This window comes from Pleurodeles waltl, chromosome 1_1 (genome assembly GCF_031143425.1).
Source record: "Pleurodeles waltl isolate 20211129_DDA chromosome 1_1, aPleWal1.hap1.20221129, whole genome shotgun sequence".
NCBI classification, from domain to species: domain Eukaryota; kingdom Metazoa; phylum Chordata; class Amphibia; order Caudata; family Salamandridae; genus Pleurodeles; species Pleurodeles waltl.
In genome coordinates, this window is record NC_090436.1 from 44,427,773 (window position 1) to 44,448,517 (window position 20,745).

Genomic DNA, 20,745 nt, shown 5'->3' on the forward strand with positions numbered 1-20,745 from the left:
CAGCTACACATTCTTCCAGATGGGAAAATGATCATGTGAGGGGACTTCAACACAATGCGAGTGATAGCATACACCTACTTCCCCCCAGGCCCCTGGACTCAGTCCGACGACCATTAGCAGATTTCCTCACTGCCTTATGTATAGTGTACCCTAAACCCAGAAAGCCAGCAATTCATCCTTTTACCTGGGGGTGCATGATAGTCTCCATTGATCACTTTCTCATGCCAACTCACCAACTGTTAAAAGTCAGTGAGGCCACTAACTTAATCAGGGGTATTTCTGACTTTTCTCCCCTGTGGCTGGTGTAGAGTGAGCCAGAAAGCACAACACTACCCCCATCATATTGAGGCCTTGGTACCTTAAAGAGCCAAAAAGTTGAGAATGGATGTTGGACGCAAATGACCATAATTTACAGAGAAACAGCACATTACGCTCTGGATGGCCTATGAGACAGTAGTCAAGGGGGTGGGTCTCAACATGATGGCGCAAGGGAATCAACTAAAAAGTGACAAATTGAAGGCTCTTGAATGTGAGTTTTTGTCCCTTGAGTTCAGCAGACCTGATGAGAAGGGATCAGAGGGAGCCCACATCCTAGCCCTTAAGCAAAATCAAAACTGAGACGTGCCCGAGGAAGCTGCAAATATGCACCATAGGGTAACACAGCAGAACATATATGCTATGGGGGACACAACAGGAAACATATTAGCCTAGCTGGACAGGTATGAGGCAGTGGATAGATGGGTATATGGGATCCCGAAGGAGTCTGGGGAACTTGCTATTAGTGGACAAACCATAGCTCAAATGTCTGGCAACTACTGTGGGAAAATCGATTATGCAAGGTATTTTGCCACAAAAAAATAAAGCAGGCAAGCTTCTGGGTGACAAGCCTCACTACAGAGGATAGGGAAGCCTTGAAGACGCACTTTCCCTGTAGGAAATTGTAAGAGGCATCAGGGATGTGAAGCCCTTCAAAGCATCAGGGCCCAATGGGGTAAAAATAGAACCAAAAATGTTGACAGATACTTAGCTTGTCTCACATCTGAAGCAGAAGAGCCAGAAGGGCTAAGAACTCCCGTTAGACCGATGCCAGGCTTCCATAGAGGTCATCCAAAAAGAAGGGAAGCCCAGAGAGGACAGCATTTGTACGCTGGGTCTACAGACAAGACACAGTTAAAAAAATATATCAATGACCTGACCAAGCTTCCAAGGAATGCCCACACCAATTCAGAGCAGATGACTGATGGAATGATGAACAATGCAAACATTCACCCCCAGTCACAAAGATCTGGGTTTAATCCATCTTTTTTTTTTTTGCTCACCACGCCACCCCAGTTTGGACCCAGCCATATGCAAATCAGTCTTGACCCTGTATCTCATGGTAACAGTCCAGCCCGAACTTCCAACCCAGGTCCTCCCTGGACCGGAAATAAGCATCCCAGAACCGGTTTCAGGGTATCACCCTTCATCAACCAGGCTAGCTTGAATCTGGTGGCATAGCAAGCTGTCCTGCGATTCCAGTGGCCAGTTCCTCCGCCATGACCGCTGCTACCATCTCCTAAAGCTCCTCCAGGTCATCCTGGGGTGCAGGACTTCCTCCTCCAGTCTGCAGTGCTGCCTTTAGGTTCCTGGCTAGTTTCTTCTTAGTTCTGCATTTGCAATCATGCCAGTGACAGTCCCCTTCACCTCAGCCACGCTGTTGACTTTATGGATTATTGGCTGCCATATAGCCTCTCTCCTACCTATTTGGAGAGCTGTTGTTGGTGCTCCGTCACCTCTCTGACCAAGATGTCATTCTCCTCCTCATTAAAGCAACACTTCTGCTTCCTCTTCTCCTCCTTGTGGGACTTTGCTGTTCTCTCCTGGCTGGTACTGGGCTGATTGGGATCTCTCCTGGCCTGCATTATCCATCTTCTCTCCATATTGTTTTTCTTGCTTGCATGTTTTTTAATGCTAATGCTGTTAAATATGGCACTAACATGATTAGCATCAAAAAATTGTGCTGCAAAATGTTCTAACACCACTTCTACAGCATTAGCGTCTTTTGTCTTTCTGGCATGTTGCAAGGGTTAGTGTCATTTTTTTACGCTAACCTTTCCTTAGTGCCATGGTGCGTTGTCTTTTAAATATGGCACCAGGTTGGTGCAACGGAATGGCATTAGCCCGCGGTAGGGCAGATGCGCATAATTTTTCTTAAAAAAAGCGTTCTGGGACTGGTGATTAAAGGAAACATGGGTTGTAATTTGTGCTTATTTTTGTTGCAGCCTGTTTAGTTGTTGACCACCGGCATAAAGCCATCAAGACATTTGACATAAAATACAGCATTTAAGGGTAGTGCATTAAATTATGACACTGTCAGAGATAGCGTAACAATTTAAAGCACTAAACTGAACTGCTTCTGCATGTTAAAGAAATGCTGTATTTCTTTAACATTGGGGACGCATTCCGGTTAGACTGCATACTACAATGTGTGGCATTTATAAGAAGTGATGGCCTCTAAATCTGACCCTTTTTGCCTCTTACCCCATCAAGGGGATGACAAAGCCAGTTAACAATGAGAAAAAATGGATTTTCCCATTTGTGTTGAAAAGGCTCTAAGAACTTTTTATGAAGCAATTTCTTTAAACAAAATGTTGCTGGAAAATGCACCATTTCACACTCCAAGATTTAAACATATTCTCAGTATTTTCAGTATTAGAAGCCCCCAAAACCCCAGTTGAAAAGCCCAGCTCGCTCGCTGCACGAGCTGACCAAATTGCATTAATTGGTCCTGCGCCCTACCACTTTCAAACTCCACCAGCCGGCACTTTGTCTAACAACAGTGTTTTGTACTGGAAGGGTATTTTCTAGACTTACACAGTCACCCTTGCACTATGGTGCAAAGGTGTGTGCTTGGCGCACTGCAGCAAATTTCTGCACCAGCGCTAAGGGAGGGGAGGAAAGAGCCACATTTCTGTAAATATGGCACTCTCTTGCTCTCTCTTCATCATGCAGTGCAGAGCAGCATTTTTCACTGCTGTACTGCGCTGCATGACAATTTGGTAGATCTAGTAATTTGTGAGCTCCTCCTAGGTCCGTTATTCAGGGATGATCTAGCTTGTTTTCCTGAAGCTGTGCCAAGCATAGCCAAATGTCCACTTATCCACAACAAAAGCAGAGTCCTGTTTTCCTTTAGTGTGCTTATTTTGTCTTCTGTCAAGGTTTTTATTGTCTTTTGTTGGAAATTGCTCCTTTGTAGGGTCACCTTAAATGTTATGCCTTCCTCCTCCACTTTTTTCTGACCTCATTTTTACTGGCTTTAGGATTCTGCGCACTTTACCACTGCTAATAAGTGCTAAAATGCAAATGCTCTCTCCTTAAACCATGGTAACATTTGCTCATACCCAATTGACATATTTAAGTTACTTGTAAGTCCCTAGTACAGTGCACTACATGTGCCCCTGGCCTGTAAATTATATGCTACTAGTGGGCCTGCAGCACTGTTTGTGCCACCCACATAAGTAGCCCTTAACCATGTCTCAGGTCTGCCATTGCAAGGCCTGGGTGTGCAGTTTTTCTGCCACTTCGACTTGGCATTTGAAAGTACTTGCCAAGCCTTAAACCTTTTTCTACATATAAGCCACCCCTAAGGTAGGCCCTGGTAACCCATAGGGCAGGATGCTGTGTAGGTAAAAGGCAGGACATATACCTATGCGGTTTATATGTTCTGGAAGTGGAAAACTCCTAAATGTGTTTTCCACTGCTGTGAGGCCTGCTCCTTTCATAGGATATGATACATATACTGTTTGAGTGGTAGATTCTGATCAGAAAGGGGTAAAAAGGTCATATTCAGAATGGCCAGACTGGTAATACAAAACACTGCTTATTGGTGAGGTTGGATTTTATATCACTATTTTAGAAATGCTACTTTTAGAAAGTGAGCATTTCTCTGCACTTAAATCCTTCTGTGCCTTACAGTCTGTCTCCAATCCACATCTGGACTGGGCTGGTTGACAGCTCCCTTGTGCATTTCACACAGACAACCACAAATACAGGATTCTCAGTCACACTTGCACACATCTGCATACTGAGGCCCATATTTATACTTTTTGACGCTAAACTGCGCTAACGCAGTTTAGCGTCAAAAAATTTAGCGCCGTCTAACGCCATTCTGAAGCGCCATGCGGGCGCCGTATTTATGGAATGGCGTTAGCCGGCGCAAGCAGACCGGCGCTGCCTGGTTTGCGTGGAAAAAAACCACGTAGACCAGGCAGCGCCGGCGTTGGGAAAAAATGACGTTAGGGCGTCTTAAAATGGGGCAAGTCAGGTTGAGGCAAAAAAATCGCCTCAACCCGATTTGCGCCATTTTTTTACGACGCCCAGACGCCATTTCATGACTCCTGTCTTAGTAAAGACAGGAGTCATGCCCCCTTGCCCAATGGCCATGCCCAGGGGACTTGTGTCCCCTGGGCATGGTCATTGGGCATAGTGGCATGTAGGGGGGCACAAATAAGGCCCCCCTATGCCACCCAAAAAAAAGTAAAAAAATATAAAAAATTATACTTACCTGAACTTACCTGAATGTCCCTGGGGTGGGTCCCTCCATCCTTGGGTGTCCTCCTGGGGTGGGCAGGGGTGGCAGGGGGGGTCCCTGGGGGCAGGGGAGGGCACCTGTGGGCTCATTTTGAGCCCACAGGCCCCTTAACGCCTACCCTGACCCAGGCGTTAAATAGTGGCGCAAATGCGGGGTTTTTTGACCCGCCACCTCCCGGGCGTGATTTTTGCCCGGGAGTATAAATACGACGCATTTGCGTCGCCGTCATTTTTTTAGACGGGAACGCCTTCCTTGCATCTCATTAACGCAAGGAAGGCGTTCACGCAAAAAAATGACGCTATTTGCCCATACTTTTTACCGCTAGACGCGTCTAACGCCAAAGTATAAATATGGCGTTCGTTTTGCGCCGAATTTGCGTCGAAAAAAACGACGCTAATTCGGCGCAAACGGAGTATAAATACGGGCCTGAATGGGTCTTCCTGGACTGGAAGGGTGGAGGGCCAGACACTTACATTTCAAAGGACAGTGGCCTGTCCTCACACAATGGTCTGCCAAACCCGCTACTGGGACCGTGGCACACAGGGTTGTACTGAAAGGGGACCTTGTGCACTTCGAAACTACTCTTTGAAGTCTCCCCCACTTAAAAGGCACTTTTGGGTATATAAACGTGGTCACTGACCTCACCAACTCAGACACTTCCTGGAACAGGAACTCTGCACCAGAACTGGCTAAACCTGCCAAGAGAAGCTGCCTGGCTGCCCAAAGGACTCACCTGAACTGCTTTGCTGTAAAGGACTGCTGCCTTGCTGTTGCCCTGCTGCCTTGCCGGCCTCTGGCTCTGCTGAGAAGTTACTGTCCAAGGGCTTAGATTGAGCTTGCCTCCTATTCCTGAAGTCTCAGGGCCAAAAAGACTGTACCTTTGTAATGAAACTCATTGTGCAGGGAAAATCAATGCACAGCCTGCCGGAATCGACGCCCAGCTTGCCCAACGGAGAAAGACTCACTGCATCACCAAACAGGAACAGCGCAGCCCAGATCCCCAAGTGGAGATCAACACAGCACTAGCGTTACGACTGGAACTTCGACGCACAGCCCACCACATCGATGCATCGCCGAGTCGGAATGATGTAGCCGAACATCCTTCAATAGGAATCAATGCATTGTCTTTCATGCGACAGAAACTCCGCTGCATTGCCCACCGGATCGATGCAGCAACTGTGACTTCGTCCTGCACACCCAGGATTTCCAGGCACCATCTTTGGGCATCCAAAGACTCAGCATTGCAAAGAGGATTCAAGCCTGCGTGCCAAAATTTGACACAAAGCCCTTGCCACGTGGAAAAGAACCAACGCATCATCTGTGTGCACCCGGAAATCCGGCGCACATCTATCTTTTTCCACACATCTCCTCCTCTGTGGTCTTTGTGTGTGTAATTTTGACGCTACTAGGTACTTTGTGCTTGTAAAAGACAATTGTGGCTTTTAGGAACTTAAGACTCTTCTTCTTGATACAAAAGTGATATTATTGCTCTCACTGTGTTATTGCATGATTTATTGCATGAATACTTTATACATTGAATTCTGAAGTTAAGCCTGCCTACTTGTGCCAAGCTACCTAGGGGGTGAGTGGGGTTAACTGAGTGTGATTCTCCTTTACCCTGATTAGAGTGAGGGTCCTTGCTTGGACAGGAGGTAACCTGACTGCCAACCAAAGACCCCATTTCTAACATCTTTCAAAACTCTATTAGTTTTATCATGGGGACTGCATGTTCACAACATCTATGGACTTTTAGAGACCATATTTTGCAGTTAAACTCAATAATCAGAAATACTAAGTAGAAATCCAAGGAACCCGAGAAGGATGAAAATAAAAGAGAAGGATACAAAATGGATGTGAACTAAATCAAAATCAGAAAGCCAATGCCATCAAGCAACTTGTTGGCAAGACTAATTCCCAGAAGAGCTCTACCACTCTTGACCCATAAATCACCTCAAAGTCAGAAAGTTAGGAAGCCAGTAAGTGCAAGTCAAAAATTGAAGATAGCGGTCTAGTGTTCTGTTCCTTCTAAGTTTCCACTGGTTCATGTTTTGGTGCCTCACCAGAATCCTGACATAGGAGAAGTTGAGTGTGCAGTGCTATGACACCACAGGAAGACATACCCACCACTCATTCTAGCAGTGTCTCCCTGAGATCATGCACTGCAAATTCAATATGTACCATTTTTAGCAGGAGGTTCATGCCTCCCATGTAAGTATCACACGGGCCACTGGAATTATGCAGCAGGAGAGGGCCAAATTATGGGGCAGGGTTGAGTAAATTATGTTGCAAAAATGCAAATTATGTGACATAATGCCGCACATTTTATAATAATATTGCTTAGTTATTTTGTCATTTTTAAACTTAGTAACACTGCTTGGGCATTGGTTGCACTTCATTAGACCCGATTAACACCCAAATATAGCAATAAGCCACAGAAATGTGGCCAGGCAAGTTTTGCAAAAGGAGTTCCAGCGCACTGCATCCCGTGTTGCTAAACGTTTAGTAAACTTTGAACCAATTCAGCTAGAAACAATTGTTTTGGTTAAAATCTGCAGATTAGGCAGCAGATGATGGATTATGTGGTTTTGTTAAAAGAATGCACAACTTTGGCTTCTGATATTTTTAGTTAAAGGGTCTTTGTGCAGTTGACACTGCTCATTGTTTACTATTGTAAGTATGAAAGAGTCACCCTTTCAGCATGTTCACCCTGATGGTTCTGACTCATACTGGTAGTAACTGACATGACTGTGCTGTGGGTTCTGCTAAACAGGCCCAGGACCAGTGCTCTGAATAAAAGGTATATGTCACAATTACTATTGGTAATGACAAACCCTGTAATTCCCTAGTAGAGAATAGGGCAAGGGGATTGAAACTACCTATAAGTCCCTAGTATAAAAGGGAAGGGAAGTTTAAAGATCCAATAGATTTCCCACACTGGAGTGTGCATTTCTGTGTTGCCTGCAGTCATTTTTTAAAGGCAGCCATGCCTTGCCAACTGTCTCTATGAAGTAAAAATTGTGCAAATTCGACTTTGGGATTTAAGGTACTTCCCAAATGTTAAACTACCTTATACTGACATATATGTCAACTCCAAGGTCTTCCCAAGATGCCCCTGGAGTGGCTTGCCATACAACCATAAGTAGGGACATTATAAAATATGTTTTAAATGCCCTGGTGGGGGAAAAACAGTGCCATTTTTCTCCATTGTAAAAAGATAGCTTCATAGGCTAAAATTGAAATATTTTTCATATAGCATAAGTACTGCTCGGGAGGAGCTAAACATGTCATGAAAGGACTCAAATGAATGGTAATGGCAAATCCAAAAACTTGCCATTGTTGAACTTATCATAACTAGTGCAAAAAATAAGTTATAAAACTTTCTTTTCTGTAAGCCAAATTCCAGCATGGCAGTGGTCTTTCCTGATTGGTCAACCCTAACATGATTAGCCAGGCTGCTTTGATGAGGTGATAAAAGGTTATCTGATAACTGATGGGGGAGGTTGGCAGGCGCTGAGGCTAGGCCAGGAAGTGGGGTGTAAATCAAGCTGAGGATTCTAAAGGAAAGCCAGTCAGAAAGGAATGCAGCCAGGCCTGCCTTATCACCGTGCACCCCACAAATAGATGGCGGGCTTAGGAAAGGAATTTGCAGATGTGCAGAGGGGGAGTAAATGGGAATGTGCTACACCAGTGGGCTGCTTATCTTGGAATGTGAAAAGGCAGGGCTTTATAAGACAAGAGGATGTCACACTTTGGAGGAATGGTCATGTCCCTGGGTGGCCCCATGCAGCTCATGGTTCAACAAGGATGCCTACTGACTGTCCCTCAAGATGATTGAATAAAAGTGGCTGATCTGCATTGGAATTCAGATCTGCTGCCTGAAACTACAAGAAGAAGAAGGACTGCCCTGCTGGATCCCTGGTCTGCAACCGAGATGACTACACACTAAAGTGCTGCACCTGTTGCACACAGGAAGAACAGCCCAAAGGACTCTGCCTTGATTAAAAAAGGAATCAGGAGTGGTCTTCCTGAAAGCAACAGGTGAAAAGAGCTTCCTTGCTGCAATTTCCAGTAAAGTCCCCAGTCGGGAGTCCACCCAGTGGACCTGGAAGGATTTGGCCAGATGCATTGTGGAAATTGAAGTCCCAAATTTCCAAGGACCATCTCATGGATACTAGACCCTTGGATTTATGTTTTGGACAATGTGAAACCCAAATTTGAAACCCAAATTTCTATAAGGACCTTCAAAAGTTTGGAGAAGATTGGATAACTTTTGTGAAAAAGCTCCATGAGTGGATCAACTCGGTGTGAGTCAAGACTACCTTCAACCGCGACCCCGCCAAGATTTCAGGTTCTTCTTAGTGAAAGCTCCGAGCTCCAGACTTCCAGGATTTGACCGAGGCCTCGTGAAAAAGCAATCTAAAGATGCTGCATAGAAATCGGCCTGCTGTGGAGGACCGCACAATGTTGTGAGAGAAAGGCTCCAGAAACGTTTCTTAGTCCGAAGGTAAAATTTTGACCCGGGCCTCCCCCTCAGTGTATCCGAGGAGGGCTCCAATGCAGCCAACCTCAAAGTTTGGCTTTGTTCCTGTCAAGCTCGACCAGATGTTCCCGCTTGGTGCTATTGATTTCTAAGAACTGGAAAGCACATTTTTTTATTTAATCATTAGAAAATTCTTATCTCCAGTTCCCTATTATGGATTATTGTCATTTTGGTGTCATTTTAAAGATAAAAAGTATTTACTATTTTCATAAATTGGCATGGGATTTTTATTGTGCGTTGTGTCTGACTTATTAACTGTATTGGTGTATTTAAATTCTTTGCATAACTGTCTCCTAAGTTAAGCCTGCCTGCTTTTTGCCAAGCTACCAGGGGTTGAGCCAGGTGCTGATGTAAATGAGACCTTGACTGGACTTAACACTGCTCGGGGGCATTATTGCTGGTGGTAGGTACGTACTTACCTCTACTAATAACATGTCTCCAACCGTAAGAAATTTGTTTGTTGACCGATGGCGTGGAAACCCTACTCAGGCAACAACCATAATCCTTCCCAAGGTGAACCACAAAAGTCAAAAAATTAACCTGTGATCAACCCTCTTGTTACTTGGTACAAAAAGAGTCAGGCGTAATTTAGAGGCTGTGTGTACCTTTTTTATATAGCACATAAACAGTGATTAAGTGAAAACACAAGAAACAAATATAGAGAAAATCTTAATAAATAAAGTGGTACTAGAACATTAAAAATCTAATCAGCAGACCTGGAGATATTGAGTCTTTAAAGTGCCAACAGGACCAAAATGCCAACTGAGGGTGTATGATCATGCCGGACTGGGATAAAGTCATATGTTCATCCTGACAATGGTAGAATGCTAACCTTACACAGGACCAAATTTGGCTCATTAGGTGTTGTACCTTATGTCCTTGGTGTGAGTTCTGTGCAGCTTTGCGGGGCTTAGAGTCACTCTGCATTGTTTCAAATGAGACTTGCAGCCTATCTTTTTATCTGCTCAGAATCAGCACTCATAAAGCTACTACAAGTAGATCCCTTTGTGAATAGCAAAAAATTGTAAAATTACACAAAAGTGTAAGTTTACCTTTGTGAATCAGGTCATGAGTTCGCATCTGGCCATTGTAGGCAATGACGTTCCGAGAACTGCTAAGTTGTCTTTACCTGTGTTACTTTATGCAGACGATGCAGTTCTTATGGCCCAGACCCCGAGGGCATTGTGTATTCTGGTAGAGTAATTTATGATCAGCCTTGATTTGATTCCCAATTTTGGGAAGTCCCATATTATGGTGCCTGGTCCTGGTAAGAAAAGGGTTCCCTCTCTGACGACCAGCAGCCGATCCCTGACCAGTATGAGCAACTTTGCTATCACAAATTGCGGCTAAAATTCAGAAAGAAATGCTTTTTTGCTCTAAAGTGGTCCTTAGCACCAGTTGTAAGGGGTCGGAGTGTCTGTTGTATAGATGTTATCAAAGATGTCAAAAGTGCCATCATTTTTGGGGTAATTAGCAGTGCATGGCGAGGGCATGTGTGGCCAGACCCTGTGGTCAACTACCCCTAGCACCCCTGGCGGGGGCGTAGACTCTTAATTTCTAAGAAATAAGCATCATGGCTAGAATTCATCCTGACCTGCTTATTTATCCAAGAAGAGCCCACAATTTTGCACAAAATATCTACCCAACTGAAGAACTTTCTACTGGCCAATTAGTAAGTGCTACCTCGTTGGGTAAATGTGCAGTTCATATTCCACACTAAGGTCCCAGAGATAATGGGCCTGATTACAACTTTGGAGGACGGTGTTAAACCGTCCCAAAAGTGACGGATATACCACCTACCGTATTACGAGTTCCATAGGATATAATGGACTCGTAATACGGTAGGTGGTATATCCGCCACTTTTGGGACGGTTTAACACCGTCCTCCAAAGTTGTAATCAGGCCCAATGTCTCCAATGACCTTATGTTTCTGTATTTTGGCAATGTGATTGTTCCTCGAGCATCTCCATACAGAAATCTGCAATAACATGAATCCTCATGTAGAGAAGATGACGTGACTACAAAGAGTTGAATTTCCACCAAACAATGGCACTTCCTCTTAATTATATGTAGTGAATTCTTCCTTGTTTGGTGGAGTTGTACTCATATTCCTCTGCATCAAAAATGCATCTCCCAAATTGAAAGGAAATACGCTCTGGGAACTTTTTAGTAAGCTGTCTATCATCCTGTAAAAAGGCGGGAGGATGTTACATAGCACTAAGGTATATGTGGCAGAGCTAAGCGGGTAGGGCTTCTAGGTAATTTTACATACTTGCAGTGGTTATTATGCTCCAAAGAGCAACAATGCAACCTCCTCCATTAGGGACCATGGGGGTAGTATCAAGGCCCCCACAGTCCCTACCGTCTCCTCACATCCAGTGGGAGCACGCATTGCTCCTGCAAGCAATGAGCAGCTAAAAATGCTGCTTCCTTTGTGCGGAAGCAATCCTTTCACTGTTTTCCTGCCTGCTGTCAAGCAGATGACAAGTCTGCTTCCAGTGCGCAGGAGCAGATACCCTGCCTGCTGGAAGTGGACTTACAGTTTGTTCTGGCTTGGCAGCAGCTGTCAGACTTACAGTTTGGTCTTGCTTTGCCAAGCAAAAGCAAATGATATTTCCTAAAGGTGGGCACCTCAGGAGATAGGAAGCCAGCTCTGGGGGGCGGTGGTCCCCAGGGCTATTAATGGCTACATGAGGTGGGCTGCATGGCCCACCTCCTTTTGTTAGCATGGGCCAACCCTGGGGAGGTGGTGGTCGTGAGGGCTGTAGATGGCCCACTACAGGGGCTGTTGGGCCCCCTCTCCCTTTGTTTTCATTTCAGTCCCCGGGGAGGTGATGTTCCCAGGGGCACAACAGGGCTAAGGTGGAAAACACACACGACCCCTCCTCCAATAATTCAAATCAAACCCCGGGAGGTGGTGGTCACCAGGGCTCTAAGAACCCACAGGAGGGGGGTCTGGGAGGCCCCCTCCATAATGTAAATCAAGCCCTGGGGAGGTGGTAGTCCCTTGGGCTCCAAAGAGCCTTAGAAGAAGGACCATGCCCCCCCACATCTTTTTTTTATACCCCGCATGCTTCCGGAACCTGATTCACCTGGGGGCTAAGCTCTAAACAAGCCTGGGAGACTGCACTTGTTTTTTTTCAATTTTCCGCTGGATTCACGGATCTTGACCCTTGGTAGGGTCCCAGGGGGCCCCCTGTACCAGGGCTAGGGGGTTTAGGTATTTCTACCCTGCCCTCTTTCTTTTTTTCATGTTTCTTTCAGACTCATATGAGTCTGAATCCCAAAATGGCTACGAACACTTCCTGGTTGAAATGCTAGCAGCCAATCAGATCTTCGCAGAGGCACCACATCCATAGAAATACAATTTTGTTTTTTCTTTAGTTACTCTAAAACTACTGAACAGATTTACATTAAGTAACAAAAAGGGCTCTTTCTGGACCAAGAGCTACCTTTCTGCCAAATTTGGTGTAATTCCATCAGTGATTTGAGCTGTAGCCATGTTCAGAATCCCTACGGGAAATTGCGTGGGGATAAAGCATTTGGAGATCCCCTCTTTTTCTGAGCCCCTATTTGATGAATCAACCAGAAACATTCAAGATGCATCCTTGCCATGCACAGTTTTTTCCTCAATAATTTGACTGCAGATGTTACAATGATATTGTCAAAAATGTCATAGATGATGTCATGAGTAATGTAATATCTGGAGTAATTAGCAGTGCATGTCAAGGGTGTGAGTTATATTTACCTTAGGGCACACATTATAGTTACTTGGAATAACTCTTAACTGTAACAGCTGAATTTCTGTGGTTTTGTGCATGTAAATCTGTACCTAAATATAACACCCCTGTAACCTTTGTTTTATAGTGAATTTCTAGTTTTTTTTAATGTTAAGTAAAATGCCCATCACAATGCACCATGAAGGGATGGGTTGGATGCACGCCTGGCATTTTTCTGCCCTACTCAAGATAGCAGCTCCTGCCCCCCTTCTCAATGCCATCCATTGTCCAAGACCACGCCCCTGCTCTTTTATTACAATTCCTGTGGGGCCTTTGTTCTGCCACTGCCCTTCCTGCCTGACCTTAACAGCTATCTTGATGCCCCATCCACCTCCTCTCTACCATCTGTTGTCCCCCTCGACCTCTCAGCTGACTTCCACACCATCACCTACCACACCCTCATCAACAGACTCAGCGTACAAATTGGATTGCCTTCTTTCTGACAGGATGCACTCAGAGTGTCTGACTGCCTTCCTTCAATTATGCACCGCAGAACATCATATGCAGTGTACTTCAAGGATCATCCCTCAGCCCCACATTGTTCAACACCTTCATGACCTCCCTGGCTGAGATTGCCAAATACTACTGACTCAACATCATATCAAACTCAGATGATACTCAGGTCATCCTCTCACTCACAGAAGACCCCTCCTATCTCCTGAGGTGCCCACCCTCAGGACATAGCTGTTTGCTTTTGCTTGGTGGGAGCTGTGAACGTTTTCTCCATGCAAAATCAAATAGTAACTCTGCTCCCAGCGGGCAGGAGTGTGAAAACTGCTCCCGCTTACTATGAACAGAATTTTCATCAGTTTTCCTGTTCACTGTCATGCGGATAAGGAAAGAGATAAAAGCAATGCTCCAGCACGCGGGGAGGTGCATTTCTAGCATCTCCCGGCATGAGAGAGTATTGCTGGCTCCGACAGGAGGTAGAGGGCTAGCTTGGGCAGCGGAAGCCTTCAGACTTCCCCCTACAGTCCTGTCACTTCCTTTTACTCTTTCTCTCTCTTCTGTCCCCTAATGTGACATGAGAGAAAAGAGTCACCAGTAGCATTGTGTTTAAAATCTTAAACCTTCATTCTGAAGGTTGAGAGTTCAAATCTAGGTGTCTTATTGGTCATTTCCTTGCTTTAATGTCTTTTCAACTTGAAATATTTACGTGACAATTTCAGTTTTCTTTCTTTTTAATTTGTATAATAATATTTCATTCTAAGTATATCATTCATCAAAGCCTAAACACCTTTCTCTCTTAATCTCTTTCTCTAAACCCCTCTCTTTCTCTCAATTTCTCACTTTCTCTCTCTCTCACACTCTCACACTCTCTCTTCCATCCCTTATTGGGATGATTGAGAGCAAGAGAGAGATTGTTATTGCAAAGATCTCTCCATACAATGCCTTCAAAGTCCCAATAGCAATATGTTTGGCTTGAATGTTGTAGTTATGTTTTGATGGACTACTGGTAAAACTCTTGGACTGTCACACAGTAGGTTGATGGTTTGAATCCTGGCATTTTGTGGCACTGTTTATGTTTGCTTACTAGTGTTTTGAGTGTAAAATATGCCTAGTGATGGAACATTTACGTATTTTCCCATCAAAATTGTTGGTTCAAATGTCATATATATATCTGGACATAGTCCAGAAAAGAGTCACCTGTCGCCTGATTGTTAAGGTTCCGGACTCTTGCAAAAATGTTTTGGGTTCCAATCTAGATGTGTCAGTGGACATTTCCTTGCTTTAATTTATTTTCGACTTCAAATATTTAAGGTACATATGGAATGGTGATCTCACTCTTCGTACTTGTCAAATACATTTTTTTTCAATTTGTCAGAACATTCCTCATTCTAAGTTTGTCATTCATCAGTGTCTGAAAACCTCTCTCTCCCTCTCTCTCAATTTCTGCCAGTCTCTTTCACTAAATCTCTCTCTCTCTCAAACTCTCACTTTCCTTATCCCTCTCTCTCTCTCTCTTCAATCCTGTAATGGGATGGAAGAGAGAGAGCTAAAGAGAGTGAAAGAGAGAGGGAAAGAGAAAGATGGTTATTGCAATGGTTTCTCCATACAATGACTTTAAAATGACACGCTTGCAAGATGTTTGGTTAGGATGCTACAAATAAGTTTTGATGCAGAGCACAATGTAGTCCTGTGTGGTCTTCTGGTAAAGCCCTTGGACTCTCACCCAATAGACTGAAGGTTAAAATCCTAGTATCTCATGGTAGTGTGTCTGTTTATTTGGTAGTGTTTTAAATGCTAAATATTTCTAGTGATGGAACATTTATGTCGTTTTCCCATCAAAACCTTTGCGTCAAATGTCATAGATATGTCTGGAAACTATACAGAAAGGAGTCCCCTGTGGCCTTGTTGTTAAGGTTTCTGACCCTCAGAGTGAAGGTTGAGGGTTCCAATTTAGATGTGTCAGCGGTCGTTTCCTTACTTTATATTGTTTGCAACTTGAATTTTTTATGGTACATACCAAAAAGGGATCTAATTCTTTTGTGGGGTGAGGTTGGGTACATATATGGTGTCGCCCACAGGGCCGGGCCATAGGCCAGGTCCTAGGCCCAACCCCCAGCATGCACAGCTGAATGCTGTGCATGACACCGATTTGGGGGCATATAGGGAGTAGGCCACAGAGCCTGGCCACAGTCCAGGCCCTGCGGCTAATCCCTTTTGTCCATTACTGGAGTCCGTGCATGGAGGTGGTTGTATTGATGTAAAGTAATTAAAATTACTTTATGTCAAAAAACCATAGACATTCACTGAAAAAAACAAAGGTTACAGAGACGTTATAGTTAGGAAATAGAATTTTAAAAAAACCATAGAAATTCACTTATTGTTGGAGAGAGGGCGTGGTGTAACGGGCTGAACTGCTTCCTTCAGAGCTGGGGGAACCAGATTGAATCTCGACGTCGGCTCAACATCCTGTGATTCTGGGCAAATCACTTAATCTCCCTGTGCCTGCAATTCAGTACCTTGAGATTCTCAGAGGTGATGTGCTGCGCTTTACAAATCCTGGATTTATTTAGGCTCTGAATTTACTCCCACAAAACCAGAGAAAATCAGTAGTTATCCTTATGGTTAACTATAACTTGTGCCTTAAGGTAACTATAACTCCCGCCCTCACAACCTATTGTTCATAATATCAATGTAACATTTGCAAAAAAATTATTGAGGACAAAACTTTGCATGGCGGGGACGCAATGTGAAACAAAAACAATTTTAGAAAACAGCAGGGGTGAAGGCAGAACATTTGGGAATGACCCTGTAGAGAAGGCAAAGTCCAACAATTACCATCTAGTTACTTTGAAGTTTAAAATAAGATATATTAAAAAAAATGTGTTTATTTTACACTTTGTTTCATTGTTTGGATTTACATGGTTCTTGAGGCTGTCAGAAAAACAGGTCTCAGCTGTACATGAAAATGTGATCTCGCTGACATAAACATCAAGATAAGCATAAACACAAATACGAAAGACAGGCAAAGCTACAACACTATGTACTATACCTCAGTTTCATTGGGTTTAGTTAAATCCCATTTGTGAGGGGAGACAATGTTTATACCAATCGTGCTTCCATCTTTCTCCAGTTTTGGAATTCCTGTTTTGAAAGTTGTTTTACCATCTACTCCAACTTTAAACCCATGTTCTTCGGAAAACACACTCTTTTCCATGAAGGTTTTGTCAATCCTGTCAAGAAAGTCAAATATGAAGAAGCATGTTACAATCTGAAGTTTTGATATGATAGTAGAAAGAAAGCATGCAGATCTTCTGTTAGTGGATGAATTAACATGTAATATAATATTAGAAGGTGGTACTTTAAATACAACATTATAGCTGGAAAATATTTTCATTAACTATTAGTATGTGCTCCTGTTATAAGAGGCCTGAAAGTCAAGCTGTGTGTTTGCTTTTTCTTAGGTACTTATAAAAAAGTAATTTAGCTCAAAGGAACAGATGACCACGTTTACAGAAACTATTTTGTATTACAGCAGGTGCATCTCATGTACAGAGACAGTAAAGTATTGTTTGTGGGGTTGCAGGTGCAATCAGATAATAGAAACTAGCATACAGAAGAGGAATGAGACCAAATGCCATTTAAAGCTCAAGATAGTAGGCAGTATAGGTATTGGAGGCTAGGTAATTAGTTCCAAATTACACAGTTTGTGGTCAGGCGTTGAAAACACTGGTCTCTAGGATGCAAGGAAGAAACTAACCTATTGGGGAACTCCACACTACAGAAATACAGTTATTCAGGGAATTCCCTAATATCTTATAAATATGGTTCAAATAGGTGAGAACACCATCGTGCATTGACCTTTGGAGCTCCACCATGATCACCTGTAGCCTGTCATTTACCAAGCATTTATGGTGTTTTGCACTATGTGTAGCTTCTCAATTTCTACATCCTATCTCCCTTGCTCAGGTCCTCCCTTTGTGTCCTACTGAAAGTGACCTGCTTTAACTCCCCAAACACCAGTAAGGCTCTTTCTCTTACCGACTTACAAAACAGACTTCCTCATTTGATCTGTGGTTGGCATTTTTGTGCCATTCCACAAACCAAGACCTACCTTTTGGAAACCTTATTCCTAATCTATCCAAACAGAAGTCATTGGGCTCAGGGCCATGAAGCGCTGGTGTAACAGCACACTCTATAAGTTTTTAATAAATCAAACAATCATGAGAAATACAGTAGAAAATAAATGTATACAAATTACTGATAAATTAGGTTAGTTGGACGGCCTAACAAATGTGTCCGTTTATTTTGTTTACTGGTTAAATATTTGGCCCAAGAATGGATCTACCCTAGAAGGCTTTCATTATAGACTTGACATCCAATGCTCCTGCTATATTTAAACTCAAAGGCATGTATTCATATTTGCACATAGGGTGTTTTTGATAGACATCCACAGTAGTAACTCAAATAAACTGGCTCTCAATTTTAAAGGCTTATGAACAATGACATTGCGGACCATATTCAGCAAACTATTTAGGGGGATACTTATAGTCCCCTTGCGCCACATTGCGCCACATTAACGTAATTATTTATGACGTTCATGTGGCCCAATGAGGCCTAAATCTCAGCGCCGTATTTACAGGGTGGCGCAATCCACGCATTGCACCACCGTGTAACCCTTTGCACTACATTATGCCTGTGCTAGGCATAATGTATGCAAAGGGGTGTCCCTCTGTTAGGGGAGCTGAAAAAATGGTGTAAGGAAATCTATGAGATCAAGAGCAGGTGTTAAAAGGGGGCTTCCATTCTTTAGAATGGAACCGTTGGTACTCTGCAGGAGTAGCGCCAGTATTGTGGCGATAGTCCTGCAGAGTACGTCAATAGCGTCATGTGAAATTATGCTATTGCCACCTACCCCCCCCCTGCACCATGGTGCGCCGTATTTTAAATATGGTGCACACATGGTGGCAGCGGGGGGGGGCTAAGGGGTGCAGGGAAAGTGGTGCTGCACTCAGTGCTGCGCCACTTTCCATAAATCTGCCCCTTAGTATCTTCAATTGATCTCAGGTAAATTGGGAAAGACACATTTGTATTGTCGGTTTTTGGTATTTTAGTTCATACGCAGCATAGCTATACTTGAAAGACAGATATAGAACTCACATTGGCTGGGGGGCAGATCCAGGAGTTAGAAGAAGATCGGTAAAAACACAATGCCTAATTCTTTATTCCATAATCAGCCCAAAGTGTAAAAATCATATCTATGATATGGAGCTCTCCTCTCTCATCAAGTAAACTCTGTGACTAACTGAAGAAATCTCCAGCTTTTGGAAGTCCCACCACTCCGACAAAAAAAAATACAGATTTCCATTGGCAAGTTCCGTTGTCGTGGCAAGATTAAACTACTTGAACTCATAAAAATAACCTCATCTGAACAGTGGTTCTTGTGCTGTGAATGTGCAATGCTTGACTGGCCTTGCCTCCTATTGTGTCAATCCATTGTTGTCAGCAGTACCCCTACAATTCAGTATCAGCATCGGATAGCTGAAAGTAAAGCTCTAATGTCTGTCAAGTCAATTTTCATTTAAGGGTGCCAGGATATTAACTGAATTGATTGAACAGTATTGTGTCTAGGTTAATAGAACACCATGTGATATCATTGTTAAGAAGGCAACATTGTTGTTGAATGAATGAATGAATGATCTGGTTTGCTCTTCAGGTGATCCTTTGAATGCTTTTAACTGCAGATTTCTGCTACAAAAAAGGGATGTGTGAGGAGCTCCATGTGTATGAACTGTCCGACAGCGTAATCAGAGTGAATGTGTGATCGAATATTTCTTTAGGTGGGCAGGACTGAAGTAAGTCTGAATAGAGGAGATTTCAATTCAATTTATTGATTTAGACATCTAGGCCTCTATTTATGAGTCCCTTGCGCCTCCTTTGCAGCAATTTTTGTGATGGAACAGAGGCGACACCACCAAATCATGTTTATGAGGCCACACAAAGCCACTTAAATATGGAGTAAAGCAAGGCAGCGCAAATTGCTGTGTTGCCTTACTCTGCTTTAGGTAGACATTCCATGGGCGTTACAAAGGGTGGTCCCACGCAACACTCATGGAGTTTGATACATCCCCAGATGTACAAGACCTTGGAAACCTGGGGATGTAACAAAACCTTACGCCTCACCAGGGGAGGTACAACAAGGAAAAATATCACTATCCTGATTTTGCCTCATGTTGTCCTCTTTCTATGTGTGTTGCAGTCTGCAGCACACAGAAAAAAGGGGAGAAAGCCTACCAGGAGTGTTTTTGTGCAGGAAGGTGTACCTTCTTGCACAAAAACAATCATGTATGCAACACAAGCACTCTTGCACTATGGTGCTAGGGTGCCTTCATTGGCACTAGGCTGCCAAAACAGAGCCAGCACAGAGGGAAAGGGCAGGAATGCATCATGTGTTATAGATACAGCTCATTCCTGCCCTTTAACTTTGACGGAGGGCAGTGCAGCAAGGTGACTTGCTGCACTGCCCTATGCCAAAATAAAAAAAATGTGGGCCCTAGTTCCATGGTCTTGGAGTAGATTATCAATCTTTCTCTACTTTGTTATCGGGATTTTAAGAGTAATGCAACATTTTCCATTTGCTGCTGTTTCTTGTCTGTTGATTTGTAGTTTGTCTGTGATGTAAGATGGGAGTAGCGAGGGCACAGCCTTGTGAGTTACTCGTTAGTTAGTATGTGCTTTATATATTTTTATACAGCTTCAATTTACAAAAATACTAACAAAAGCAATTTGAGGTGTAACACCACAGGATTAGGCAACCTTTCACCTTTCAACGTTTCTCTTAGAAGTGTAAAAACTGGAATATTCTTTAAGGGGGTGATGATCCGGCTTGAGTAAAAAAAAAACTGTCATTGTTAGGGTGTTTCACTAAACTCAATCAATTAACCTGAGCTCAACACCCTTGTTATTATGACACACAGGATGTTGGCTTAATTTAGACGCAATGTGTACAGTATCAATTTATGGTGAACACAGAAACAAAGTCAAAAGACAAGGAATGGTAGGCCTAAAGTGATGTTTGCACTGCCACTGTAGTGGGTAGTGGAATATATGCAGCAGTCCATTAGTGGCTTTTAACTTACAAGCCCTAGGTACAATTTGTACCATATCCTAGTGACTTACAGGTAGGTTTAACATGCCAAATAGGGTTGGGGCAAACCAACCATGTTTAAAGGGGGAGCACAGGCACAGTACTACTGGTTAGCAGGAGTAAAGTGCACTGAGGTCTACAGCCAGCAAAAGCAGATAGGGCAAAAATCTGGAGTACATTGTGCAAAAGATGGTAATTTCCTACAATTAGCCTGATAACCTCTATTGCCTTGTTCAAACTAGCCTCCATAACCTTATGAACA

At 43.5% G+C, this 20,745-nt stretch overlaps 1 protein-coding gene across 1 annotated transcript in view; it reads right to left on the minus strand.

Moving 5' to 3' along the window:
- LOC138260285 (uncharacterized) overlaps nt 1–20,745 on the minus strand; it is a 102,707-nt gene that overhangs the window by 13,049 nt on the left and 68,913 nt on the right. The window contains exon 3 of the mRNA XM_069208650.1: nt 16,389–16,569. Within this exon, the coding sequence (XP_069064751.1) occupies nt 16,389–16,569 (181 nt within the window). The remainder of the gene's footprint in view (nt 1–16,388; nt 16,570–20,745) is intronic.